This window comes from Squalius cephalus, assembly GCF_949319135.1.
Source record: "Squalius cephalus genome assembly, chromosome: 15".
In the NCBI taxonomy this organism is placed as follows: Eukaryota; Metazoa; Chordata; class Actinopteri; order Cypriniformes; family Leuciscidae; genus Squalius; species Squalius cephalus.
The window spans coordinates 21,951,566-21,975,753 of record NC_137136.1 but is presented as its reverse complement, the minus strand read 5'-3'; the positions used below and the strand labels follow the sequence as shown (position 1 = coordinate 21,975,753).

General features: G+C 43.4%; 1 protein-coding gene across 1 annotated transcript in view; it reads left to right on the top strand.

Annotated features, from left to right (window-relative positions):
• LOC307173060 (uncharacterized protein) overlaps positions 1 to 24,188 on the top strand; it is a 74,997-nt gene that overhangs the window by 5,550 nt on the left and 45,259 nt on the right. Inside the window, exons 2-10 of the mRNA XM_079895864.1 lie at positions 3,627 to 3,813; positions 4,057 to 4,228; positions 13,719 to 13,789; positions 14,801 to 14,889; positions 16,430 to 16,512; positions 16,616 to 16,703; positions 16,901 to 17,021; positions 17,118 to 17,247; positions 17,910 to 18,022. Coding sequence (XP_079751990.1) covers positions 3,627 to 3,813; positions 4,057 to 4,228; positions 13,719 to 13,789; positions 14,801 to 14,889; positions 16,430 to 16,512; positions 16,616 to 16,703; positions 16,901 to 17,021; positions 17,118 to 17,247; positions 17,910 to 18,022 — 1,054 coding nt within the window. The remainder of the gene's footprint in view (positions 1 to 3,626; positions 3,814 to 4,056; positions 4,229 to 13,718; positions 13,790 to 14,800; positions 14,890 to 16,429; positions 16,513 to 16,615; positions 16,704 to 16,900; positions 17,022 to 17,117; positions 17,248 to 17,909; positions 18,023 to 24,188) is intronic.

The following is a 24,188-nucleotide window of genomic DNA, read 5'->3' as shown; positions in this document are numbered from 1 at the left end:
GCCCCGCCGCAGAAGTACAATAATGCACATCATTCCAGGAAATCCCTATCGCTGAAGCTGAATAAACAGAAGATTGAAACGCTTTGATTAAACATGACTTATAAATACACGACTGCCTTATTCTGTGTAAGGAGGCACATCATCTCACAGAAAGATGCTCAACTGTCGTTATGAAGTGAGTTTGGAGTAAATGCATGTTATTAAATGTCTGTTGTTGGACATGAGGTTCATAAATGCTTCTCATGTTTTGGAAAGATGTTTGACGCGTGTTGTTTTTTCAAATGCACGTTATAAGTGACTCAGACTCACAGTGCTTTCAGATGGAGCAGCGTTTACAGAGCAGTACATCAATGACAAGCTGCACATAAAAAATAATCGCAGCCTTTGCGATTTTAAAATCGCGATAAGCCATCTTGATTTAAGTGTGGTTGGTTGTTGAGTCTTCCAAAAATTCAGATTATAACAGCCTCTTACCCAAGTGTAGTTAGATATTTCTTATAACACAGTGTAGAGTTCCCATTCGAAAGGGAACGTCTCAGGTTATGATTGTAACAGTGGTCCCCTGAAAAGGGGAATGAGACACTACATCTTGTTGCCATGGCATTGGGTCTGCCTACACCTCTTCCTTAGACAAAGAAATTGATTACTTGTGCTACTCTTATACTTCTGGGCACTTTACTACTAATGTCTCGGACTGTCGCCAACCAATCAGGTTGGAATGTCTTCACACGTGCTTCAGACACCGGACACGCTGATGCATCCCCATCAGTGATGCGCGGGTCAATGTATAAACAACCTGCACCCGACCAACGTTTTCAACTAACCCGCCCACAACTCGGACCGCAAAAAAAGAAAAAGGAAAATATTGTACCCGACCCGCTTCCTGACCCGCATTTTTTAAAAGTAGTAAATGCTCATCGTAGCGTCATTGGGCCATAGACGTAGGAACTAGGGGTGCGGGGGTGTGTGAGCTCTGATCAGAGCTTGTGAGCGGAGAGCGCTTTTCTGAATATTCCGCTCCGCTTACTCATTCCGCAGGGTCGCTCGCTCAACCCAGAATGGCCTGCTGGTTCGAAAATATGTGGAATAAGGGCTGCCTCTGACAAATTTTTTTTCTAGTCGACTAGTAGTTGTTAATTTAAGCCATTCGTGGACAAATCGCCCTTATATTAATTTAATTAGCCTATTTCTTTTGGTTTGAATATTTTCGTTTAAAAGTAGACATTTCAAGCTTTCTGTAATATATAGCCTATATTTCTCAAATCTGTGAGGCACAAGCTGAGTTTCGGCGCCCTCCAGTTCACATGCAATGCAAGTGATCGTGTCAGCCCCTTATTACATTGTCTGCTATATATTTGCTTCTTATTTATTAAATACGGGCAATTGATTGATAAAACATTGATCAAAATTAAGATACAATTTATACAAAATGAAAATCTTTTAAAAAGAGTTTTCTATAAAACAAAACTTAATGAAGTCGTCAAAATCATGTTTTACCAAAAACAGCGCCGTTGCTAGGAGGGCGCCAGCGCCTCTGCCTTTCAGCGCCTCTGCCTTTCAGCGCCTCTGCCTCGCGAGTGGATGATAGCCCTGAAGACGCCTAGCAATGATCTACCTTTAGTGGTAGTATACCTTTAGTTAAATTATACCTTAAGAGTCTTCGTAGCGCATGATGCGTATGATGCGTAATGGAGATTCCAAAGCGCTCTTCTTTGGTCAGAACCATGGAGAGCGATCGCGGAGAGGTCCACTCCATCCTATGCACCGAAACTTTTTACAATGCAACAAAATATTTAAAGAGCATCAAGCTATTAAAATCTATATTATGTATACGCACAGATAATATAACAGTAGGCTATATTAGTCAATATTTTTTATTAGGTTAAGCAGTGATTGGATAACGTTTTTTTTTTTTTATTTAACGTTTTTTTAATTTAAGGCCCACCCACAATTGGTCTGGCCCATCCAAAACTGGAATCCTGGCGCCGTGCCTGGTTGGTCGTGCCAGTTTTGTGGCTATCAAATGTGTAAATAGCATCGCAAGTACACATGACAAAGCCAGCACTTTGGTCATCATCTTTCATTATTTCGGCAAATGTCTCCCACACTTTGCTCTTTCTATTTGTGTATTTGCGGAGCTTCCACTCCCCAGTCTTCACCTTTTCTCTTGCCGCCTCCATCTCTACCTGCAGACTGAGCTCGTGCGTCATTTTCGCGCCAGTTATTCAGCCAATAAAGTGTAGGCCTATGTATTTCATAGAAAATTGTGTCTAGTACTATATAAATTACAAAGGTTTAATTGGCATCTTTATTTCAAACGACCCGACCGACCGCGACCCGAATATCATTAAAAATATTTTTGGATGACTCGTAACCGCGGGTAACCGCGGGTGACCGCAGGCACCCGCTCATTTTGGATCAACCCGCGCATCACTGATCCCCATAGCATCCATCCAAAATGCAGTGTATCATTACCCTTCTCAGGGAACCATGGTTACAGTCATAATCTAAGACGTTTTGAGGAAGCATAACCATTAGGGCTGGGAGAAAAAATCGATTCCAAAAATAAAAATAATTCCAAAATCAATATTAATTCAAATTCAATTGCTTTATTTTTGTCCTTGCATGTAGATGAGGTTGACAGAAGTTAGACACTTTTGTTCCAACAGAGGATGAAATGTGTCGTTATCTATGAGTGTTAGAGTGATCTCGATTCAAACACCCATGCAATCTTTCAATTCTTCTGTCTATTAAACTTTGACAAAATCATATTGCAACATTCAAAGCTGTGTTGGCGCTGCCGCTGAGTTGTCATGAAACGGCTTCACAAACAGTCTTTTCAACCTCATAGTATCATTATTTCTGTGATGCAACCGTTAAAATTATCATAGAAGTACTTGCATAAAAGTTTAAAGTTCAAATATGAACACTGATGTCTATGATAGCAATCAAAATCAGCTTTTGATAGAAACTTGGTGCTTAAAATAGCGCATTTATCAATTACATTGTTTTGCCACTAAGTGAAGACAAGTGACACTTAATGTATTTATTGAATAATTTATTTAAGAGAATGTAGTATTGTATGATGCTTCTTGAAATAAAAGTCAGAAAGATGTGATAATTTGTTTTTGTAAATATGACTCATCTTATACATCATGGACAGTCTAAGTGTATGATTTAACTTTTCCCGATGGTGTAGTGTTAAAAAAATTGCAATATCGAATCACAATACTTATAGAATCTCAATTATGAAAAAAATCACAATACATATCATATCGGTACCCAAGTATCGTGATGGTATCGAATCGGGAGATAGGTGTATCGTCCCAGCCCTAATAACCATACGTCAAGATAAAGGTGAATATGACATTCAACTTCTACATCATGGTTCTCAAAAGTAGTTGTTAGTGCATCTACTGCAAATTCTCATTCAGGTCTAGCTCCACTTATGCCATGAAAGGAAAACGTGTCATTCTTTACATGTCTTCTCATTGATTACTTGGTTTTACTCTAAAATGATCACATTACAGAAGAGAAATGGGTTGTAAATGCTGTTGCCATTTTTATAAATAATTCAACTAAATTTAATAGAGATTTAAAAAATTGTCTTGGTTTGTGTTTGTCAGATTCCTAATCATTGCTCCGAGTGTCTTTCATGTTGGTATGAAAGAACCCATAAGGATTCAGGTGGGGGAGGCATTGCTTGGAAAACCTGTGTCCTGTCAGTTAGAAACAGGGATGCGTACCCCGATGTCTTCAAGGGAGACCAAACCAATCAGCAAAAAAGGACAGTTTGAGGAATTTAAGCTTGAGGTAAAGAAATAAACATTTAAATGAATAAATAGACCTGCATTTTCTTATTTCAGATTTGTTTTTTTCGATTCCAAACGTTTTTCGTAGAATTTAGTTATGTTTAAATAACTATGTAAAATAATTAGATATCTGGCTGTTCATATATCATTTTCAAATTTATTGTTGAATAAAAAGTAGAAAAACATAAGCATGCCATTTTAGAAAGTTGCTGTGTATTAGGCTCATTTCTGTTTCCTCTTCAAGATATTTGCAAATAAAGTTTCAAAAATTAAATCTATCAATGGAGAGCCTCCTTATCTCAACCTGGCATGTGAAGTTGATGGTCAGAAATGGCAGACTCGCGTCCTGGTCTCCAAGCAGATTGGCTACATCTTTATTCAGACTGATCAACCCATTTACAACCCCACACAGAAAGGTACAGTAAACACACTTGTAATTTCCTGTACTAATGCCAACAGTAAGAACATTTTAATGAAGCTGGACAGAAAATGAGTCCAAGTTCAAATTTACAAAAGCTGATAGGTAACAAAAATGATGAGAAAATCGGCATGTAAATGTAACAAATTATTATTATTATTATTATTAAATGTATAAATTAATAGTGTATGAAAATAATGTGTATGACACCTGCAGTAGTATTCACCTTATAAATATCAGAATGAGACTTTTTGTGAAAGACTGCAGTATAATTTACTTATGCAGTACTTATTTTTTGTTAATTACAGCCAATTTTTATTCAGTTTAGTATCTGTATAATTTCAGTAAATGTTACATTTACAATAAAAGTACTTATGGATTTCTCACTTTTTGATTCCCATTGGCACAGGTAAGGGTTGTCATAATTGATATACACCAAAAGTTTACTTAGAATGGTTGACAAACATTATACATTATATGTACATTATACATTCATAAAAGTAAAATCTCTTTTTTTATGTCTGCTTTTCTAGATAAGGTGAATAACTCTCTAGATAGACTGCAGTTCTAAACATAATTGGGTAGATGAATGTGTCCAGTTCCCTTTCTGTCAGTCATGTTCAACGTTTTGTCGATAATAACATTAGGGGTCTAAAGCCGGGTGCACACTGTGCGATTTTGGCCCCGATTTGGCTGTCTGAGACACATTTTGCAAATCCTAAAAGATTCCTCTGATCCTAGGCTAAAATCTGAAGTCTTTGACCGTTAGTTTGACGTTCACAGCCAATTAATTACTGTTGCGATAAAATTTGACCTCCGATGAAATTCATGAGATGAAAGTCAGAAGATTTGACTCACAGTCCTGCAGTGTGACTTCTCCTACGACGACTGTCAAATTGTTTTAGTTTTTCATGACAAAGCATGACCAAAATAAACGTTCAAGATTTTTTTGTAGCCATCATTTCAATCCCGCGTGTAATGCAGCTCACATCACCGAACGTGTCATTTGTAGAACTCCGGACAAGTTTTCTTGCACACGTCCGTTTTTAATGCGTCTTGACTGCTGTACAGTCTGACATCAGTGACAACTGAGATCTTACAGTGTGACATGGCTTAAAGCAAAGATCATGTTCGTACAGTCTGACAAGCAACAATCATAAAGGACAATAATAAATCGCAGAGTGTGCACTCGGCTTTACTGGGGAGCCCCAATTACCTCTGAGTTTCACAAAAACGGCCAATGAAATTAGTGATTGCATGCCTAGCCAATCCCCCGGACACATGGGTATATAAGATGGATGCCTGCATCTACTCATTCACTCATCCATGATCGCTATCTCACGTGGCTGGGCCACGAGCATGCTGAGACTGCATTCGTGGATGGTTCATGTCTTCATTGCGAGAATATGACCATGTAACCATATGACCATTGTGATCATGACTCTCCTTCCTCATGAAGGGTGGAGTCCCCTCTGCTGCTACCCAGCCCGGTTCCTCTGCACAGCACAGGGCCTGGTTAGCACTCAGGGAGATCTGAGGGTAACAGTGGGACCTCTCACTCCTCCTGCTTGAGTTGCTGGTAGTGCTGCTCACCCTTTGCCGGTTTAGGCTGCTGCTCCAAGGTAAGCACGTGTTGGTCAAAATGGACAACCCTGGGACAGTTGCGTACATCAACCACCAATGCAGCGTGCACTCACGTCGCATGCCACATCTCGGCCGCCATCTCATCCTCTGGAGTCAGCAGCGGCTCAGGTCGCTCCATGTCATTCACATTCCTGACGAGCTCAATCATGTGGCCGACATGCTCTCACGACAGCTCATGTTCCCAGCAGAATTCATGCCGAGGTGGTCCAGCTGAATTGCAGTCGATTCAGGGAGGCCTAGGTAGACCTGTTTGCTTTCCAGGAATCCTCCCACTGCCCGCTCTTTTATTCTTTGACTGAGGCACCCCTCGTTACGGATGCATTGGCACACAGCTGGCCCCACAGCTTTCCCCCAGTGAGCCTGCTTGCAGAGACTTGCAGGGAGGATGAGGAGCAGGTTTTGATGGTTGCGCCTTACTGGCCTATCCGGACCTGGTTCTCGGACTTAATGCTCATTGTGACAGCCCCCCCATGGCGGATTCCCTTGAGGAAGGTCTTTCTTTCTCAGGGATGGGGCACCATATAGCACCCTCGTCGGACCTCTGGAACCTCCACGTGTGGCTTCTGGATGGGATGTGGAGGACTTAACCTGTTAACCGTTGCCAGTGCGCCCGCGCACTGAAGCGTTTTTTATTTATTTAATTCAAAATTACTATCAGATTTAATGTTATACCTTGACAAACTATACATAATTAAAAAGATATAATACTCAAGTTTCAGTATTTGACCACTATTGTATTCTGAGAAACTCATAGTGACAGTTATTTCTTAATTTGTGTCAGGAGTTATGAAATGAAAAAATGAGTCGATACCTTTAATATGAATTATGCGCGTCAGCCTGTTCCATTCATAAAAAACTCCCGTGCTGTCGTCATGACAGCGATACACAAAACAACGTCCTTCAGGGCTTTTAGCTAAAAAATGTGCAGATTTGGAGAAATATTGATAGATTCTCATAGATGCACATCATATTTCTATAGACAGGAATAATATTTATTGAATTTATACCCAAATGCGTCGATGTAATCTTTATGAGCGTTTGGTACTCTGATACTGTGTTATAAATTCATACCAATAGCCTGAGGGCGCTATTATGCACAATAATAGTCCATATATGGAACATGAAGAAGAGCCATGATCATGTGACATTCCAGGACGTCACTGATACACACAAAGCTAGCTACAGAGATCGCGCTGTTACATGCAGTTAGATGTTTTGAAGATAATAAACATGATTGCAATGATATTTGAGTTACCTGTGTTTTTCAAGCCATGCCAGGTATTTCCATAATAATAGATTATACTTATAATGTAATGCTAATCTAGACTGTCATTGTGCAGAATACCATACAATAGTATATTTTCTGTCTGGTTTTTTTTATCTGAAGCCAAATTAGATCACAGAAGATTATTTAAAATACTCACTTGCGTTATAAAAGTAAGTTTGGAGCACAAACATGGTTTTAATCTCATAAATTGTCGTGTATTGATGGTGTGCTAAGCTAACATGCTAGCTAGCCCTAGGTGCACCTGCCACTAGCAGTTATACTTTTATAATTTTTTGAATGCTTACTGAACTGTTTCTTTATTCAAGAAATGCATTTGATACAGGATAAAATGTGAGGTTAACTTTGAGAAAAGAAATTAGGGACTGAAACCCTATGAATAGCCTGTGAATAGCCAGTCGTTAGTAACTATAATGCAGACAAAAGAAATGCATATTTAGAGCCATAACCAGGCTGGAGAGGTGTGAATGTGTGCAGGGGGAGACTGAGACTGAATGGGGCTCGTCTGCACCACAAAACAATAGAGACAAAAGACTGCATAGATGGTTAGAAGTTGACAATAAACATCAGAAGCATTTTAGTGTCAAATCAAAAAGTCATTGACATGGTCTTGAAAAACATTTAACTAAATACAGAGTTTTGGACTTATTATCTTCAGATTTTAAACATAAAATGTTTAGACATGTGGCTTTAGCTGTAGTGCATTTCTAGATTGCCCCAGTGCCAACTTCTATTTTATTTTCATGAGGATGTTTCATAAAAATTAATTTCTAATAACTTTACAAAACTTTGAAGCTATTTATAACAATTTTTGTCATTATGACAATAATTAATTCTACCTTTACAATAAACTGCCAGGTGTCAGCTTTCAAATGAGATCATACTTGTGCTTTTAGTGCAAAGGGTTCATGAACTGTATCTGTTTTAGTTTGGGTATGCCATTTCTGGGGATTTTTCAAAAGTGGGGTTGCAGCTTAACAGGTTAAATGCTGATCTTGAGATCCCAGCCCGGAACATGCCTAAAGTTCCCACCACTCCCTTCCGGGACCAGGTGGTGAACTTGCAAGAGCTACCCCAGGAGGAAGCAGACCCAGCCCTTGCAGTGTTACTGTGTCCCGTTTGTGCCCTGCACATTTACGTGGAACTCACGCAGAGCTTCAGAAGTTCTGAGCAGCTCTTTGTCTGCTTTGATTTGTCTTTGTTTCCCTTTGATGGGAAAACGCTGTCTCCAAGCAGAGGCTGGCCCACTGGATAGTGGATACCATTGCCTTGGCGTGCCAAGCCCAAGGCATGCCGTGCCCCCTCGGAGTGTGGGCTCCCTTCACGAGGAGTGTTGCCCTACTCCTGGGATCTAATGCACAGCTCCTCTCTATCAGACATGTGCCGGGCTGCAGGCTGAGTGAAAATCAGATTTCCTAGAATCTAGAAGACTGGCTCCTGGTCTTTCTTGTAGCGCCATTCCCCTCTAGTGGGGGATGCGAGCACCCTCTGTGCTCTCCATGAGAGTTCCCCAGCTGGCAAACCCTGGATTAGAGTTTCCTTTGGGCATCCCTCGGCAATCGTACTCAGCGGAGGAGTCTGACGTCCCTCTTGCCACTACCTTTAACTACCTGCTGAATGGCCGGGACACATTCTCGGCTCCTCAGCACAAACCTGAATATGGATGCAGGCCACCGTCTTATATACCTGTATGTCTGGGGAGTGACTAGACATGCAAATTCCACCTGCCAATTTCATTGGCCATCAGACATAACATCTCTATTCCCTCATCAGGCAACGAGAGTTACGACAGTGACCAAGATGATTTCTTTTCATTAACATCAAGAAATTACAGTATGTCACAACGTGAATAACAAAAACAGTCTTTGTTAAATCCATAATGAATACTCAAGAGATTGCACACAAACACATTAAACACAACCACATAAAACTAAGATGATACCAGACAATGAACTTGGGGAAAATTCGAGATTAACCCTCTGAGCCCGACGCGTTCTGATGGATTTTTTCCTCATGACACAAGTACACTCACAATAACAAAAAATCCTTGTGTTTTTGTACAATAATGAAAATAAACAGGATGAGCTTTCTGAAAGACGTCTGAATAAGGAACTGAAACTCAGCGAATACTTATCACACAAACATAAAACGTACGTCTAAAGAAATTTTGAAATGTCTACTTTTAAATAAATTCACCATTCACAAAACAAATATTCTCCAGCAATGTAATCTGTATGAAACTAAAGAGATGTACAGTTTCTCCTGGCTCAGCTAATTATCATTAGTGATCACACCCACGCGCAGAGTGCGTTTTTCCTCAGAAGAAGAGAGGGACTCCGACAATGAACGTTTGCATTTTGAATAGCGACTTGATCCAGCCGTGGATACAATTTCGGATGAGTACGTTTTTATTTATATTCGTTGGATTATTTCCAGACTTCTATTTGGATATATTTTTAAAATGCAATGTATTCCTGTGATTAATTATTACTCCAGTCTTCAGTTTCACATGATCCTCCAGAAATCATTTCAATATGCTCATTTGATGCTCAATAAACATTTCTTAATATTATGAATGTTGAAAACGTCTCGGGTTACGACTGTAACCCTTGTTCCCCGAGAAGGGAACGAGACACTGCGTCGTCGTCGTGAAGACACTAGGGGAATGCCCTTAGCGTAGCGCATCTGAAGCATGAATGAAATCTGTCCAATCCTGATTGGTGCTGCATCATGACATAGTAGATGACGGCATAACCGGAAGATACAAAGGGACGCTGGCACAAACACACGTTAGCTCCTTTGCGTTGAAGCAAGCGCTCTGCCCGTGATAGGTGTGGCGACGAGACGCAGTGTCTCGTTCCCTTCTCGGGGAACAAGGGTTACAGTCGTAGCCCGAGACGTTCCCCTTCGAGGGAACTCGCACTGTGTCGTCGTCATGACGACACTAGGGGAACGAAATGCCCACTATGCCACACCATAATCACGCCCGCCCTAGTGTGAAGCTGGGAGACCAGGCACACTTAGGACGCGAGCACTCTGGCGCCAGGCGTCACAGGGAGTTGCAGACTGTAGAAACATATGAAGGTGTGCGGGGTGGCCCAGCCGGCCGCCTCACAAATCTCCTGAAGCGGGACGCCAGAAAGGAGGGCCACCGAGGAGGCCATGCCCCTGGTGGAATGAGCCCTCACGGCCATAGGTGAAGGCAAATTGCGCACCTGATAAGCCATGGCTATAGCCTGGACAATCCAATTGCTGATTGTCTGTTTAGATGCAGGCAGCCCTTTCTTGGGTGAACCAAAGCACACCAACAACTGGTCTGACTTCCTCCACTGAGAAGACTTCTCCAAGTAAACCCTTAGGGTTCTGTCTGGGCAGAGCAGGTGAAGTTTCCCCTCTTCCGCCGTCACGTGAGGTAGAGGATGGAAGGCATGAAGAACCACTGACCGTGCCACACTAGACGGCACCTTGGGCACATAGCCCGGTCTAGGATGTAAGATGGCCTTAACTCCGCCAGGGGCAAACTCCAGGCAAGTTGGCGTTATAGCCAAGGCCTGGAGATCCCCCACTCTCCTCAGAGAGGTGATAGCAAGGAGAAAGGCCACCTTGAAGGTCAGGTTCTTTGCCTCAGCTGACTCCAGTGGCTCGAAGGGGGCCTCAGCCAACCCTTCAAGTACCACCGCCAGGTCCCAAGTTGGGACTCTGGAGTGAGCCGCAGGCCTCATCCTCCGAGCCCCACGGAGGAAACGTACAACCAGATGGTGCTTTCCCAAAGGCCCATCACCTACAGGCGAGTGGAAAGCCGCAATGGCAGCCACATACACCTTGAGTGTGGACGGGGTAAGACCGGCGGAGAAACGATCTTGGAGGAACTCCAGCACTGAAGCCACTGGGCAGTTAACTGGGTCCACCTCACGCTCTCTACACCAAGTGGAAAACACATTCCACTTCAGGCTGTACAGTCTCCTGGTAGAAGGAGCCATGGAGCTGAGTAGGGTCTCGACAAGACCTGCTGACAGGCCAGCCTCTAGGTACTGAGCCCCCTCAGGAGCCATACCCAGAGGTTCCACAGCTCTGGCCGGGGGTGAAATATTGTGCCCCCTGCCTGCGACAGCAGATCCCTCCTCAGAGGGACCTGCCACGGGAGGCCGTCCAGCAGTGCTACAATGTCCGAGAACCATACCCGGGTCGGCCACCGGGGTGCTACTAAAAGTAGGCTGATCCCCTCCCGGCGGACCCGCTCCAAGATTCCCGGGAGCAGAGCGATTGGGGGAAATGCGTACAGACGCAGCCTCGGCCACGTCTGCATCATAGCATCCAGCCCCAGCGGAGCTGGATGCCTGAGAGAGAACCACAGTGGACAGTGGGACAGAGAACGATTCAAGTGCTTGAGGTCTATTATTGGACGCAACCCCCCATCCTTCTTGGGAACTATGAAGTACCGGCTGTAGAACCCGGACTCCCTGTCTGGCAGAGGAACACGTTCTATAGCCTCCTTGACCAACAGGGATTGAACTTACTGTTCCATAACCCGAACCTGCTCTGGGCCGACCACAGTGCAGACCACCCCGTTGAACTTCGGGGGAGGGGAGCTGAACTGCAGTCTGTAACCCAGCTGTACAGTACGCAGGGCCCACGCAGATATATTCGGAAGGCATGACCATGCGCCGAGATAATCTACTAAGGGAACCTCTCGAGGCTGGCCTCGGGTGTCAACCGAGACTCGATTTTCGGTGTGCGGACGCATTCGCTGCCCAGCCACAGGTCTTTCTAGAGGTGGCTGGAGTGGCGCGCGTGCGCGGGAAATTAGTGAGGCCCGAAGCATACTGGACGGCGGGAACACAGCACTGATTTCCCGAGAGCTCTGGGAGGGAGGCGACCTCGATCGCTCCACCCCGGGGGGGACAGCTCTCAGCGGTCCGGCCACCGGCCGAGCTTGGCCGCTTTCATCAAACACGGCCAGCCGTGAGCGCAACACCCTGAGCAGCAGCTTATCTAGCGTGCTGCACACCCAAGCAATGCACACACAGCTGGTGTGTGTCCGTGCCCGATAAATAGCGCGGACACGGGTGCACACACGGTCTGAACTGCTCGCTAGACATTATTTCTTGTGTAACTGATTATATGAGGACAAACAACACTAAATAGGACGGACAATTCACACAGAGCGCTTTAGCTGAAGAGCAAAAAGCTAACGTGTGTTTGTGCCGTTTGTGTGTTTGTACCCTTTGTATCTTCCGGTTATGCCGCCATCTACTACGTCATGACGCAGCACCAATCAGGATTGGACAGATTTCAGTCATGCTTCAGATGCGCTATGCTAAGGGTGTTCCCCTAATGTCGTCACGACGACGACGCAGTGCGAGTTCCCTCGAAGGGGAACAGTTGTGTGCAATTTTTTTTTCAGGATTCTTTGATGAATAGAAAGTCCAAAAGAACAGCATTTATCTGAAATAGAAATCTATTGTAACATTATTCACTACTGTTCAAAAGTTTGGGCTCAGAAAGAAATTAATACTTTTATTCAGCGAGGATGCCTTATATTGATATAAGTAACAAAAGTAACAGTAAATAAGACATTTTTTAATGTTAAAAAATATTTCTATTTCAGATAAATGTTCTTTTGAACTTTCAGGTCATCAAAGAATTCTGAATTTTTTTTTTTTTTTTTTTTTTTTTTTTACACTGTTTTCAACATTGATAATAATCAAAAATGTTTCTTGTGCTGAAATTTTTTATCACAGGAATAAATTGCATTTTAATATATATTTAAATGGAAAACATTTATTTTAAATTGTAAAAATAAACAGTTGTTGTTTATTTTGGATCAAATAATTGCAGCCTTGGTGAGCAGAAGATACTTATTAAAAAAAAAAAATAACGTACAGATCTAAAACTTTTGAATGGTAGTGTAGGTCTAAAATGTTTAACTAAAGTCTTTGTGTAAAGAATATTTTTAGTCAGATTACTTCTTTTAACTTAAACTTGATTTCGTGAATAAGCCAAAACAATACATTCAATCATTAAGTCTCCTCACATTCATTCTCTATAGTTCCCTCTGTCACATTCCTCATTGATGTTACCAGGGAGGGTCTTTGTCTCTTCAGGTGTGAATCACAGCATTATTCATAATGTTTCATGCCCTCCCCGCATATCAGCCATTCTGACAATTAGTGTCTTACAAAAGTTAAATGACTATATTGTTTTGTATGAAGGAGTGATCAGGGGTGGGTTTCCCGAAAGCATCGTTGGCCAACTATGGTCGCAAGTTCCGTCGTTACCAATAGAGTTCAATGGACATTGCGATGAACTTGCGACCATAGTTGGCCAACGATGCTTTCGGGAAACGCACCCCAGGATGATTTTCACATTGTTTTGAATAAAAAATTACTTCAAAAAATCTGGTTCTTGCTTAAGTTAATTTTAGTTGGCCCCAGAGGTGAAAGAACTAGACATTTTCCATTTAGTCTCTCACATAATGTATATGTAGCATGTCACAAGTAAAAAATTCATGTATGTATATTACTGCTTTGTTTTTACCTGGTTTACTGTGTTTCCTCAGTTTTGTTCAGGGTCTTCACTCTGGACCACTCCATGCGACCAAAATCAATGATAGTTCTTGTCTCTATATATGTAAGTATGAAAGTACTAACACATTCTCTTACTGTCAATAATTCATTCTGAGTTTTTTTTTAATTTTTTTTATATATCTCATGAAATAGGATTATTCCTCTAGCTTAAATTCTTGCCATAATGTATTGAGCAAAAATAAACTGTATGCTATTAGTATACTTATTTTAAACTAAAAATAAGAAAGGATGCTTTCAGTCTGCGTTTTGTCTACTTATCAGAAATATACTTTATGTACCTCTCCGAAATATACTTAAAATGACACTTAAGTACACTTGACCCATACTGACAGAGAAAAGTCTAAGTATATTTTGGCCTATACTTGTACTCAATCTTTTGATCAAGATATACTTAAACGCATAGTTAAGTATGCAAAGTATACTTGGCTTGTAGTTGTTTACTATTTTGATTGATAGCCTATTAAATAAATGTTTCACATAGTTTTATATACTGTCTTATAAACTTACATTGTTTAAAAATATTGATTTATTTTTATTGAAATAAAATATTATTAAATTATTAAAATAAAATAATTAATACCTAATTCTGAGAATGTGAACTGGTAGTGTAGGAGTTTACTTCAAATCTCCTAAATTCTCTCTCCGTCATTTACAGAAATGTCTGGCAATCCATGTTTTAACTGTTAACTGTAGGGGAAGCTATTACGCTTTTCTTCTGAAATCTCCAGATCAAAACACAGACGAAGAAGCCGCAAAAACAAGCGATATAAACATTGCTCATGCACAAGTATCATCAAAATTAAAAAGCATATAAATCTGACAAAACTGCCTGACATTACCAAATTAAATCCCAACCTAGGAAGAGCTCTAGGACTGAAACTTTGGGGGTATTGATGGAAGCGATCTACTCCATTTAAGGATTTTGATAAATTTTGATCATCATTCTAAATCCATTCGGACATAGTCTTTGACAAGTGATTTTTCTCAGCTTTTTGTTAAAAGTGTTTTTTAAAAAGGGATGTAAGAGATGCCTAACTGACCTTTATATCCTCAGAATGCTGCTGGGAACAAGGTCAAGAAATCGACACACAAAGTTTTAGATGGCATTCTGTCAATGAGCTACCACATCCCTGATATTTCAAAGTACAGTCAATCTCATTTTCTATCTTAGTTAAATACCTTGAAGTATAAAATCTCTGATACTTACGAAAATAAATATTACTATGCTATTCAGTGTTTTAAGATGGCACCATTCTGAAGCTGCTGTATTTATCATCAGCCCATATACAGTGGATAAAAAGTCTACACACCCCTGTTAAAATGCCAGGTTTTTGTGATGTAAAAGAATGAGACAAAGATAAATCATGTTAGAACTTTTTCCACCTTTAATGTGACCTATAACATGAACAATTCAATTGAAAAATAAATCTTGAAATCTTTGAGGGGGAAAAATAAAAAAACTAACAATAATCTGGTTGCATAAGTGTGCACACCCTTAAACTAATACTTTGTTGAAGCACCTTTTGATTTTATTACAGCACTCAGTCTTTTTGGGTAGGAGTCTAGTAGCATGGCACATCTTGACATGGCAATATTTGCCCACTCTTCTATGCAAAAGCACTCCAACTCTGTCAGATTGTGAGGACATCTCCTGTGCACAGCCCTCCTCAGATCACCCCACAGATGTTCAATTGGTGTTAGGTCTGGGCTCTGGCTGGGCCATTCCAAAACGTTAATCTTCTTCTGGTGAAGCCATGCTTTTGTGGATTTGGATGTGTGCTTTGGGTCGTTGTCGTGCTGAAAGGTGAACTTCCTCTTCATCTTCAGCTTTCTAACGGACGCCTGAAGGTTTTGTGCCAAAATTGCCTGGTATTTGGAACTGTTCATAATTCCCTCCACCCTGACTAATGCCCCGGTTCCAGCTGAAGAGAAACTGTCCCAAAGCATGATGCTGCCACCACCAAGCTTCACTGTGGGGTTATAGTGTTCTTCGCAGTGGTTTTTGCGCCAGACATACCTTTTGGAATTATGGCCAAAAAGTTCAACCTTGGTTTCATCACACCATAACACATTTTCCCACGTGCTTTTGGGGGACTTGATGTTTGTTTTTGCAAACTTCAGCCGGGCTTGGATGATTTTCTATGTAAGAAAAGGCTTCCATCTTGCCACCCTAACCCATAGCCCATTCATATGTAGAATACGGGAGATTGTTGTCACATGTAGCACACAGCCAGTACTTGACAGAAATTCCTGCAGTTCCTTTAATGTTGCTGTAGGCCTCTTGGAAGCCTCCCTGACCAGTTTTCTTCTCGTCTTTTCATCAATTTTGGAGGGACGTCCAGTTCTTGGTAATGTAATTGATGGCAGGTGTGTAATGACTTCTATTTAACACATGAGTTTGAATGTGATTGGTTAATTCTGAACACAGCCACATCCCCAGTTATAAGAGGGATTATATGCAACCAGGTCATTGTAAGGTTTTTATGTTTAATTTTTTCCCCTTCAAAGTTTTCAGTTTGTTTTTCAATTGAACTGTTCACGTTATAGGTCACATAAAAAGTGAAAAAAATTCTGACATGATTTATCTTTGTCTCATTCTTTTACATCACAAGAACCTGGCATTTTAACAGGGGTGTGTAGACTTTTTATATCCACTGTAAGATGTTTATTTCAATTTCTCCAGACCTGGTGTATGGAAGATTACAGCACATTACAAAGGTGACGAGAAAAATCCTGCAGTGTGTGAATTCAGGGTCCAGAAATTTGGTAAATGAAATTAAACTAGACATTTGTATTTATATATAAAAAATAACTTTATTCACAGATATCGTATATTGCATCTAACTCAAATACAATGCATTTTTGTCAGTTCCTCCCAGTTTTGAGGTTACTGTTCAGTCAGAGAAAACCTTTCTGCTTGTGAATGCGGAGACATTCACATTCACTATTAAAGCCTCGTAAGTTCACATTCAGATTAAATAACACTCTTCAAGAGATAGTTTACCCCAAAAGAAGAATTTTGTCATTATTTTCTCATTCTTATGCCATTCCAAACCTGTATTTTGAGGTGAACTATTCTATTAATGGTATCAATGTGAAATTACAAAATTTGAGACAGTAGAATAAAAATGTTTTATTTTTAATCATTTGAAAGATACACATATGGCAAGGTAATTGATGGTGCTTTCAACTGTTGGTTTGGGATGAAAAAAGGCGAGTCACAAAATAATCCTGGAGAAATCCAATTCATCAAGGGACTGGAGAAAACTGGATCTGTGAGTAGAAACCGATATCTATTTAATCGCCAAGAAGAGTTAGTACACTCATAGATCACTCTTTAATATTGTTTCATGGTGTTTTCCCCTTTTTAGGTGAAAGGAGGCCGTGCTGAGATTGCAGTTAAAATTTCAGAAATAAAGCAACTCCTGGATTCAACATTAGAAAATTTGGCAGTGATTCAGGCCCAATTCTACATTGCTGTCACAGTCACAGATATTTTAAGTAATCAATCGTGGCACAAGACATGAAATCATTTTTGTCAAAGTTAATTGAACTTTAAAGACTAAGGGCCAGATTTATTAACAGCTCGTGCCAACAGAAACCCTCTTTTGGCGTTGAAACTACTGTTATGATTTACTAAAGACACGCAATGAGGCATGCACAGATATTTTTGCAGCTGACCTTATTGCATATGCATTTGTTGGATTTTCCCTTTCATAGGCATCATTTATGGGGGGAGAGTATTTAAATAAATCATGCAATGGGATTTGCTAAGGTTTTCTGTATATACTGGTATTTGCGCCATTATTTAACATTGAACAAAAAAGAGTTAATCTATTTTGCTCTTGACATGGCTGCATCTGTCTTCTTTCTGTGTCTGTTTTATTTTTTTTAATTGTCAGTGGATTACTCGCAGAACTTTCAACTGCCATCTGTGCTTTTATGGGATTGCATTCTTATGCTAATTTACCCTGTTTAGTAAATCTGGCCCCAAAAATGAACAGTCTATTTAACTGAACAAACAGACAAACCAATGTAATTTTTCTGCATGTGCTATGTAGCCTAATGTTAAGATGCCTGTAGTAAATATTTCTTAGCTGAAAAGTTAATTGTTTTTTTGTTTTGTTTTGTTTTTTCCTAAAATGACTGTGCACTCTCATAAGGTGGTGAGGTACAGAAATCAGCAGCTTTCGTTCCCGTTGTTTTGAGTCCATACAATGTGGATCTGTCTCGGACAAGATCCTTCTACACACCTACATTTCCCTTTCAAGCAGTGGTAAATAAAACACCATTTGATATAATCAAACTTCTATTCACAATACTATGCATCATAATGATACTCTCAGTCATAAAGGATTATGCTAGCGGTAATTCATAATGGTAGTTCTCTTACGAGAGGTTCTCTCGTACTGCGTAATATCTTACGCTATGGGGAAATCTCTTTTACGCGAGATATTGAAGCCAAAAATGAACCTTAATTTTGAAATGTAAAACGCGTTGCGGCAGCATGCAGGCATAGGCAAGATGGCCTATTGGCTGCCCTGCGGCAACTGCAGCAGCCTATCGAGAGAGGCCCCCGTGACGTCAGATCCAATGGGGGCGCTTCGCGCCCACTGCATCACGTCCCGTCGAAACTCACGTGGCCTGGGCCTTATAAATATAGCTCGATAGGCTGATTCCACTGATTTTTCATCTCTTCAGCAAAGCGTACACATCGCTGGATCCGGAGAAGAAGAAGCCGCGCCGTCTGAGAAAGCCTCACTGCGAGCTGATGCCCGTGGTGACTCTGAGGACTCGCCTGGCATCTTTCGTCGAGACTGCACCTCCGCCCGCTGCGGTGCCGCACCGTAAAGCGCCGTACTCAGCGGGTCCCGGAACCTCCTCCAACCCACAAAAGCTCGCCGGTTCGCCCGGCAGCTTCGCCGCCTGCTTCGCTCGAGTCTCTCACTGACGGACAGCGGCCGCCGTCTGCTGCCGCTTCCGTCATAGATGACGATGAAGAAGCCGCGTTTATGGAGGATTACAGCTGCTCTATCCTGGCGTCGAGCAGTAAGGAAACTTAAGAAAACCGCGCAAACTGCGCCGCTCACAAGGGATGTCAGAAGCGGACAGTCACGCGGCTAACTCTCTTTACGTCACAGGAGAGCTTCCCCGCCCCCGCACTCAGTTCGCGCGTGTCATTCACCGGTGAAAGGAGAAAAGAGTGTTTTAATCCCGCCAAGGCCGGACCAACCTCCATTTCTCACACATTTCTCAGTCCCCTCTTAAGTTCAGGCGACTGGAAATATCAGTATTGCAGTATACAAGCCTGTTTTAATACATGCACGTCTGCAAACTAACGCTGACGCAAAACGTGACGCTCTCTGGCTACTCGCCCCTCTTCCCGCTCTCTCTCTCTCTTTGCTTGTGCCGCGCAAACTGCGCCGTTCACAAGGGATGTCAGAAGCGGACGGTCAAGCGGCTGTCTCTTTACGTTACAAGAAAGCTACCCCGCCCTTGCGCCCCTTTCGCGCGCAAAGTCTTCCTAGCCCGCCTAGGAAAACGATGGTGTTCAAGTCCCGCTGCGGCCAGACTTACACCAAAACTTCCCGCTCGTTCAGTTCCAGAAAATGTGACTGTTCCAGTGTATTTTGCAGTAAACAAGCCGGTACCACAGCCCGTTTGCCTGCACTCAAACGCCGTTTCTACGGCGACCCAGATAAATCTCATAGTGTATTTCTGGTGTCCCGGCCACGGCCGATGGTGTTATGAGTGTAGCAAAAATGCCCACTGCCCAGTGTTCATTACTACACACAAGCACAGCCCGCCACATTCCAGGGCTCGCACACATAAAATCGACTCATATCGATTGTGCTTTAGATGTAGTGAATGTGCCCAGTGCCCATGAACACTACACACTGCATGTCAAGTGAAGTCAAGTCAAGTTTATTTATATATCGCTTTTCACAACATAGGTTGTATCAAAGCAGCTTCATAGTAATAAATTAAAACAATACATCAATGTTTGTTTCTAGTGGAACGTCCACGTTTGGTAATGCTGATCAATGGTATCGTTGATTGATTAATTCAATTAAATATCCCCAAATATCCCCAAATATCCCGCATGTCTCACGTTTTCTGTGGAAACGAAATCCGGCCACGGCCGATGGTGTTATGAGTGTAGCAAAATGCCCATGGCCCAGTGTGCATTCCTACACACAAGCACAGCTCACCACATTCCAGGGCTCGCACACATAAAATCGACTCATATCGATTGTGCATTAGATGTAGTGTATGTGCCCAGTGCCCACGAACACTACACACTGCATGTCTCACGTTTTCTGTGGAAACGAAATCCGGCCACAGCCGATGGTGTTATGAGTGTAGCAAAATGCCCATGGCCCAGTGTGCATTCCTACACACAAGCACAGCCCACCACATTCCAGGGCTCGTACACATAAAATCGACTCATATCGATTGTGCATTAGATGTAGTGAATGTGCCCACGACCCAGTGCCCACAAACACTACACACTGCATGTCTCACGTTTTCTGTAAAAACTAAACCAACGCACATACAGTCAGCTCAAGCCAACGGCGTTTTCAGTGTAGTAAATGTGCCCGCTGTCCCACTCCCACATTCACTCACAAACATGACAAGCCCCACGGGGCTCACCCCGCTCGCTCTCTCGCAGCAAGCTGCCATAAGAGAGCCAAGCGCGGGCAGGCTGCCCGCTGTGATCAGCGTGCCCCCCACCTCGAACGCTGCAAACATGGCGTTTATGTTACAGCCCAAACCGATGGTGTCTTCAGTGTAAGAAATGTGCCCGCTGTCCTGCGCCCATATTCACTCACGAACATCACGGGGCTTCTCACGCTCTATCAGCAAACCGCTATAGGAGAATCGAGCGCGGGCAGACTGCACGCCCCCCCCCGCCTCAAACGCTGCAAGCGCAGCGTCTGTGTTACAGCACACCGGGGCTCTCCGGTCGCCACTGCGTCGCAACCAGAGCCCAGATTTCATTAAACCCCTAGCTATTCGTGCAAGTGCATGGGCAAAGCTTCCAGGGGTATCATAATGGGTGCTGAACATTGTAGAAAGAGGCTATTCGCTACAGTTAGCTCGACGTCCCCGCAGTTATGCGGCGCGAATCGAAACTACGGTAAAAAAGGAAGTAGCACACCTACGCACACCTACTTCGAGCCGAAATAACGAAACAGTTGAGCAAAGGGGCCATAGAGCCTTTATCTCATGCTCAGAGCGAAGGGGGGCTGTACAGCAGATATTTTCTGGTACCGAAAAAAGACGGGGGTATCAGACCCATACTAGATCTAAGACAGCTGAACAAAGCGCTTGCAAAACGCCAGTTCAGAATGCTTACAACCAGAAAAATCCTCACGCAAATTCGCCAAGGGGACTGGTTTATGTCAATAGATCTGAAGGACGCGTATTTCCAGATACAAATAGCGTCACGTCACAGGCGATTTTTGAGATTTGCCTTTGAGGGCCAGGCATATCAGTACACAGTCCTGCCGTTCGGCTTGTCCCTAGCACCCCGTACATTCACGATATGCATGGACGCATCGCTCGCACCCCTGAAACTCCGGGACATGCGAGTTTTTAACTACCTGGACGATTGGCTGGTTCTAGCTCGATCACACTCAGAGCTCATAGAACACAGGACCATATTACTCGAACATCTTGAGAATCTAGGTCTCAAAGTCAATTGGGCGAAGAGTTCACTGTCTCCCAGTCAGAGAATTTATTTTCTGGGCTTGGAACTGGACTCGCTGTCTATGACAGCACAACTGTCGCCACAGCACAGACTGGATATCCAGCACATGACGAAATCCTTCTGCCGCGGCACTATAGTCCCGCTCAGAAGGTTTCAGAAAATGCTGGGTCTCATGGCCTCAGCATCATCAGTGCTCCAGCTGGGTCTGCTTCGCATGCGCCCGCTGCAGTTCTGGCTAAAAGCGCGAGTACCACGGCGAGCTTGGACCTCTGGTCTTTTTCGCCTCAAGATCACTCAGGAATGCGTCTCAGCCCTGAAATCTTGGAAAGTGACCGACTGGTACCGGTCAGGTGTAAGCCTGGGGACTTCCTCGAGTGTGTCCACGGATGCCTCCACCTCGGGATGGGGAGCGCTGCTCGAGGGCAGACCGTTCTTTGGCCAGTGGTCAGAACGGGAGAAGCTCCTGCACATAAACTGCCTGGAAATGATGGCAGTCGACAAAGCGCTGAGACACTTTTGTCCCCAAATAAAAGGACACCGCGTCTTGGTCCGTTCAGACAACATGTCGGTGGTGTCCTATATAAATCACTAGGGAGGTATCAGATCCCGAAACCTTTACAGGCTGACGGAACGCCTCCTGGTTTGGGCTCAGCACAATCTGCGCTCGCTCAGAGCAGCGCACGTGCCAGGCCATCTGAATTTGGGACCAGACAGACTGTCCAGAAACAATGTCCCGGCAGAAGAATGGTCCCTACACCCACAGACAGTCCAACTGCTGTGGAAAACTTTCGGCAGCGCTAAGATAGACCTGTTTGCGTCTCAAGAAAACGCTCACTGTCCGGAGTTTTTCTCCAAGAGCAGGGATGCGCTGGCCCACGTCTGGCCCCGCTGCCCGCTCTATGCTTTTCCCCCAGTTGCACTCTTACCTCAGGTATTAGAGCGAATCAGGGAAAACGGATGCTCAGTGCTACTAGTGGCACCGTTCTGGAAGAACCAGGCTTGGTTCCCAGTTCTGATGCAGCTGACAAGCACTGCCCCATGGCCAATACCAGTGAGGAAGGACCTCCTCTCTCAGGCCAAGGGCTCGATCTGGCATCCTCACCCAGAGCTGTGGTCCCTACATGCGTGGGCCGTCAATGGGTACCTGCTAACCTCCCGGTGGGAGTGTTGAACACGATCATGCAGGCTAGGGCTCCATCTACTAGACGGCTCTATTCCTCAAAATGGTCTGTGTTTTCTAGCTGGTGCACAGCTCGTGGCATATCACCCACAGACTGTGGAGTGACAGAGGTTCTCTCCTTCCTACAAGAGCTACTGGACAAGGGTAGAACCCCTTCCACGCTCAAGGTTTACGTGGCGGCTATAGCGGCGTTTACTAAACCGACGCTTGGCCAGTCACTGGGGAGAAACGATCTGGTCATCCGCTTCCTTAGAGGAGCTAAGAGGTTAAATCCTCCCAGACCCCCCTCAGTTCCCATTTGGAACCTTTCTACAGTTCTGGAAGCCATGAAGGGGCCTCCATTCGAGCCAATACAGTCAATAGATATCAAACACTTGTCTTTACAAGACAGCCTTTCTTCTGGCTCTCGCTCCTGTGAAGCGCGTAGGGGACTTGCAAGCGCTCTCAGTAAGCGCAACGTGCATGGAATTTGGGCCAAATGACTCGAAGGTCATACTCAAACCAAAGCACGGATATGTTCCTAAGTCCCTCAACACACCGTTCAGGGCTCAGGTGATTTCTCTGTCGGCTCTGCCGGTCTGTAATGAGGAGAAGGACGCGAGATTCCTTTGCCTGGTCAGGGCATTAAGATCTTATGTGTTGCGCTCAACCGTCTTCAGACAGACGGAGCAGCTCTTCGTTTCGTTCAGCGGATGTTCTAAGGGACTAGCTGTATCGAAACAGACCCTATCCAGGTGGATAGTTGATGCTATAGCGCTGGCTTACACTTCTGAGGGCCTGCAGTGCCCATTAGGTGTCAAAGCGCACTCCACTAGAGGCATGGCCTCATCGTGGGCTTGGTATAGTGGGATTGCCTTGCAAGATATCTGTATGGTGGCAGGCTGGGCCTCCCCGTCTACATTTATAAGGTTTTATAACCTAGAGGTTCCCGCTTTGCAGGCTAAGCTGCTTTCAGTCCAATAAATCAGAATTATCTGCCCCGACGCTATCGGTTCAGAATTCTGAAACTGCTTGAGCAACGCTCGTAGATCGATCAAATATCTCTAATGGGCAGTGTGTAAGACCCATTATATTCATCTGTCCAGGCCGATTTCTCGCCCCTACAGTGTGAAACACTATAAATGGCCCCTTACCAGGTGCTATTCATTTAGGGAATGACGCTATCAGCCCTCTTCCCGGACTCTCTGTGAGCCCCTGATGATTATGCACTATATGATCAACTATCCAGATGATTTGATCAACTACCCTGATGATTACGCACTGGATCAACTATCCAGCTGCTTTGAAACAATCTACATTGTTAAAAGCGCTATATAAATGAAGATGACTTGACTTGACATGAGCCCCGGGCATCTGCCCTTGGGACTTTGGTGTTGGATCTCAGCACGCACGGCGTGTTACACTGTGTTCCCCATAGCGTAAGATATTACGCAGTACGAGAGAACCTCTCGTGAGAGAACGTACTCGGTTACTAACGTAACCTCGGTTCTCCCTATGCCTGCATGCTGCCGCAACACGTTTTACATTATTTCAAAATTAAGGATAATT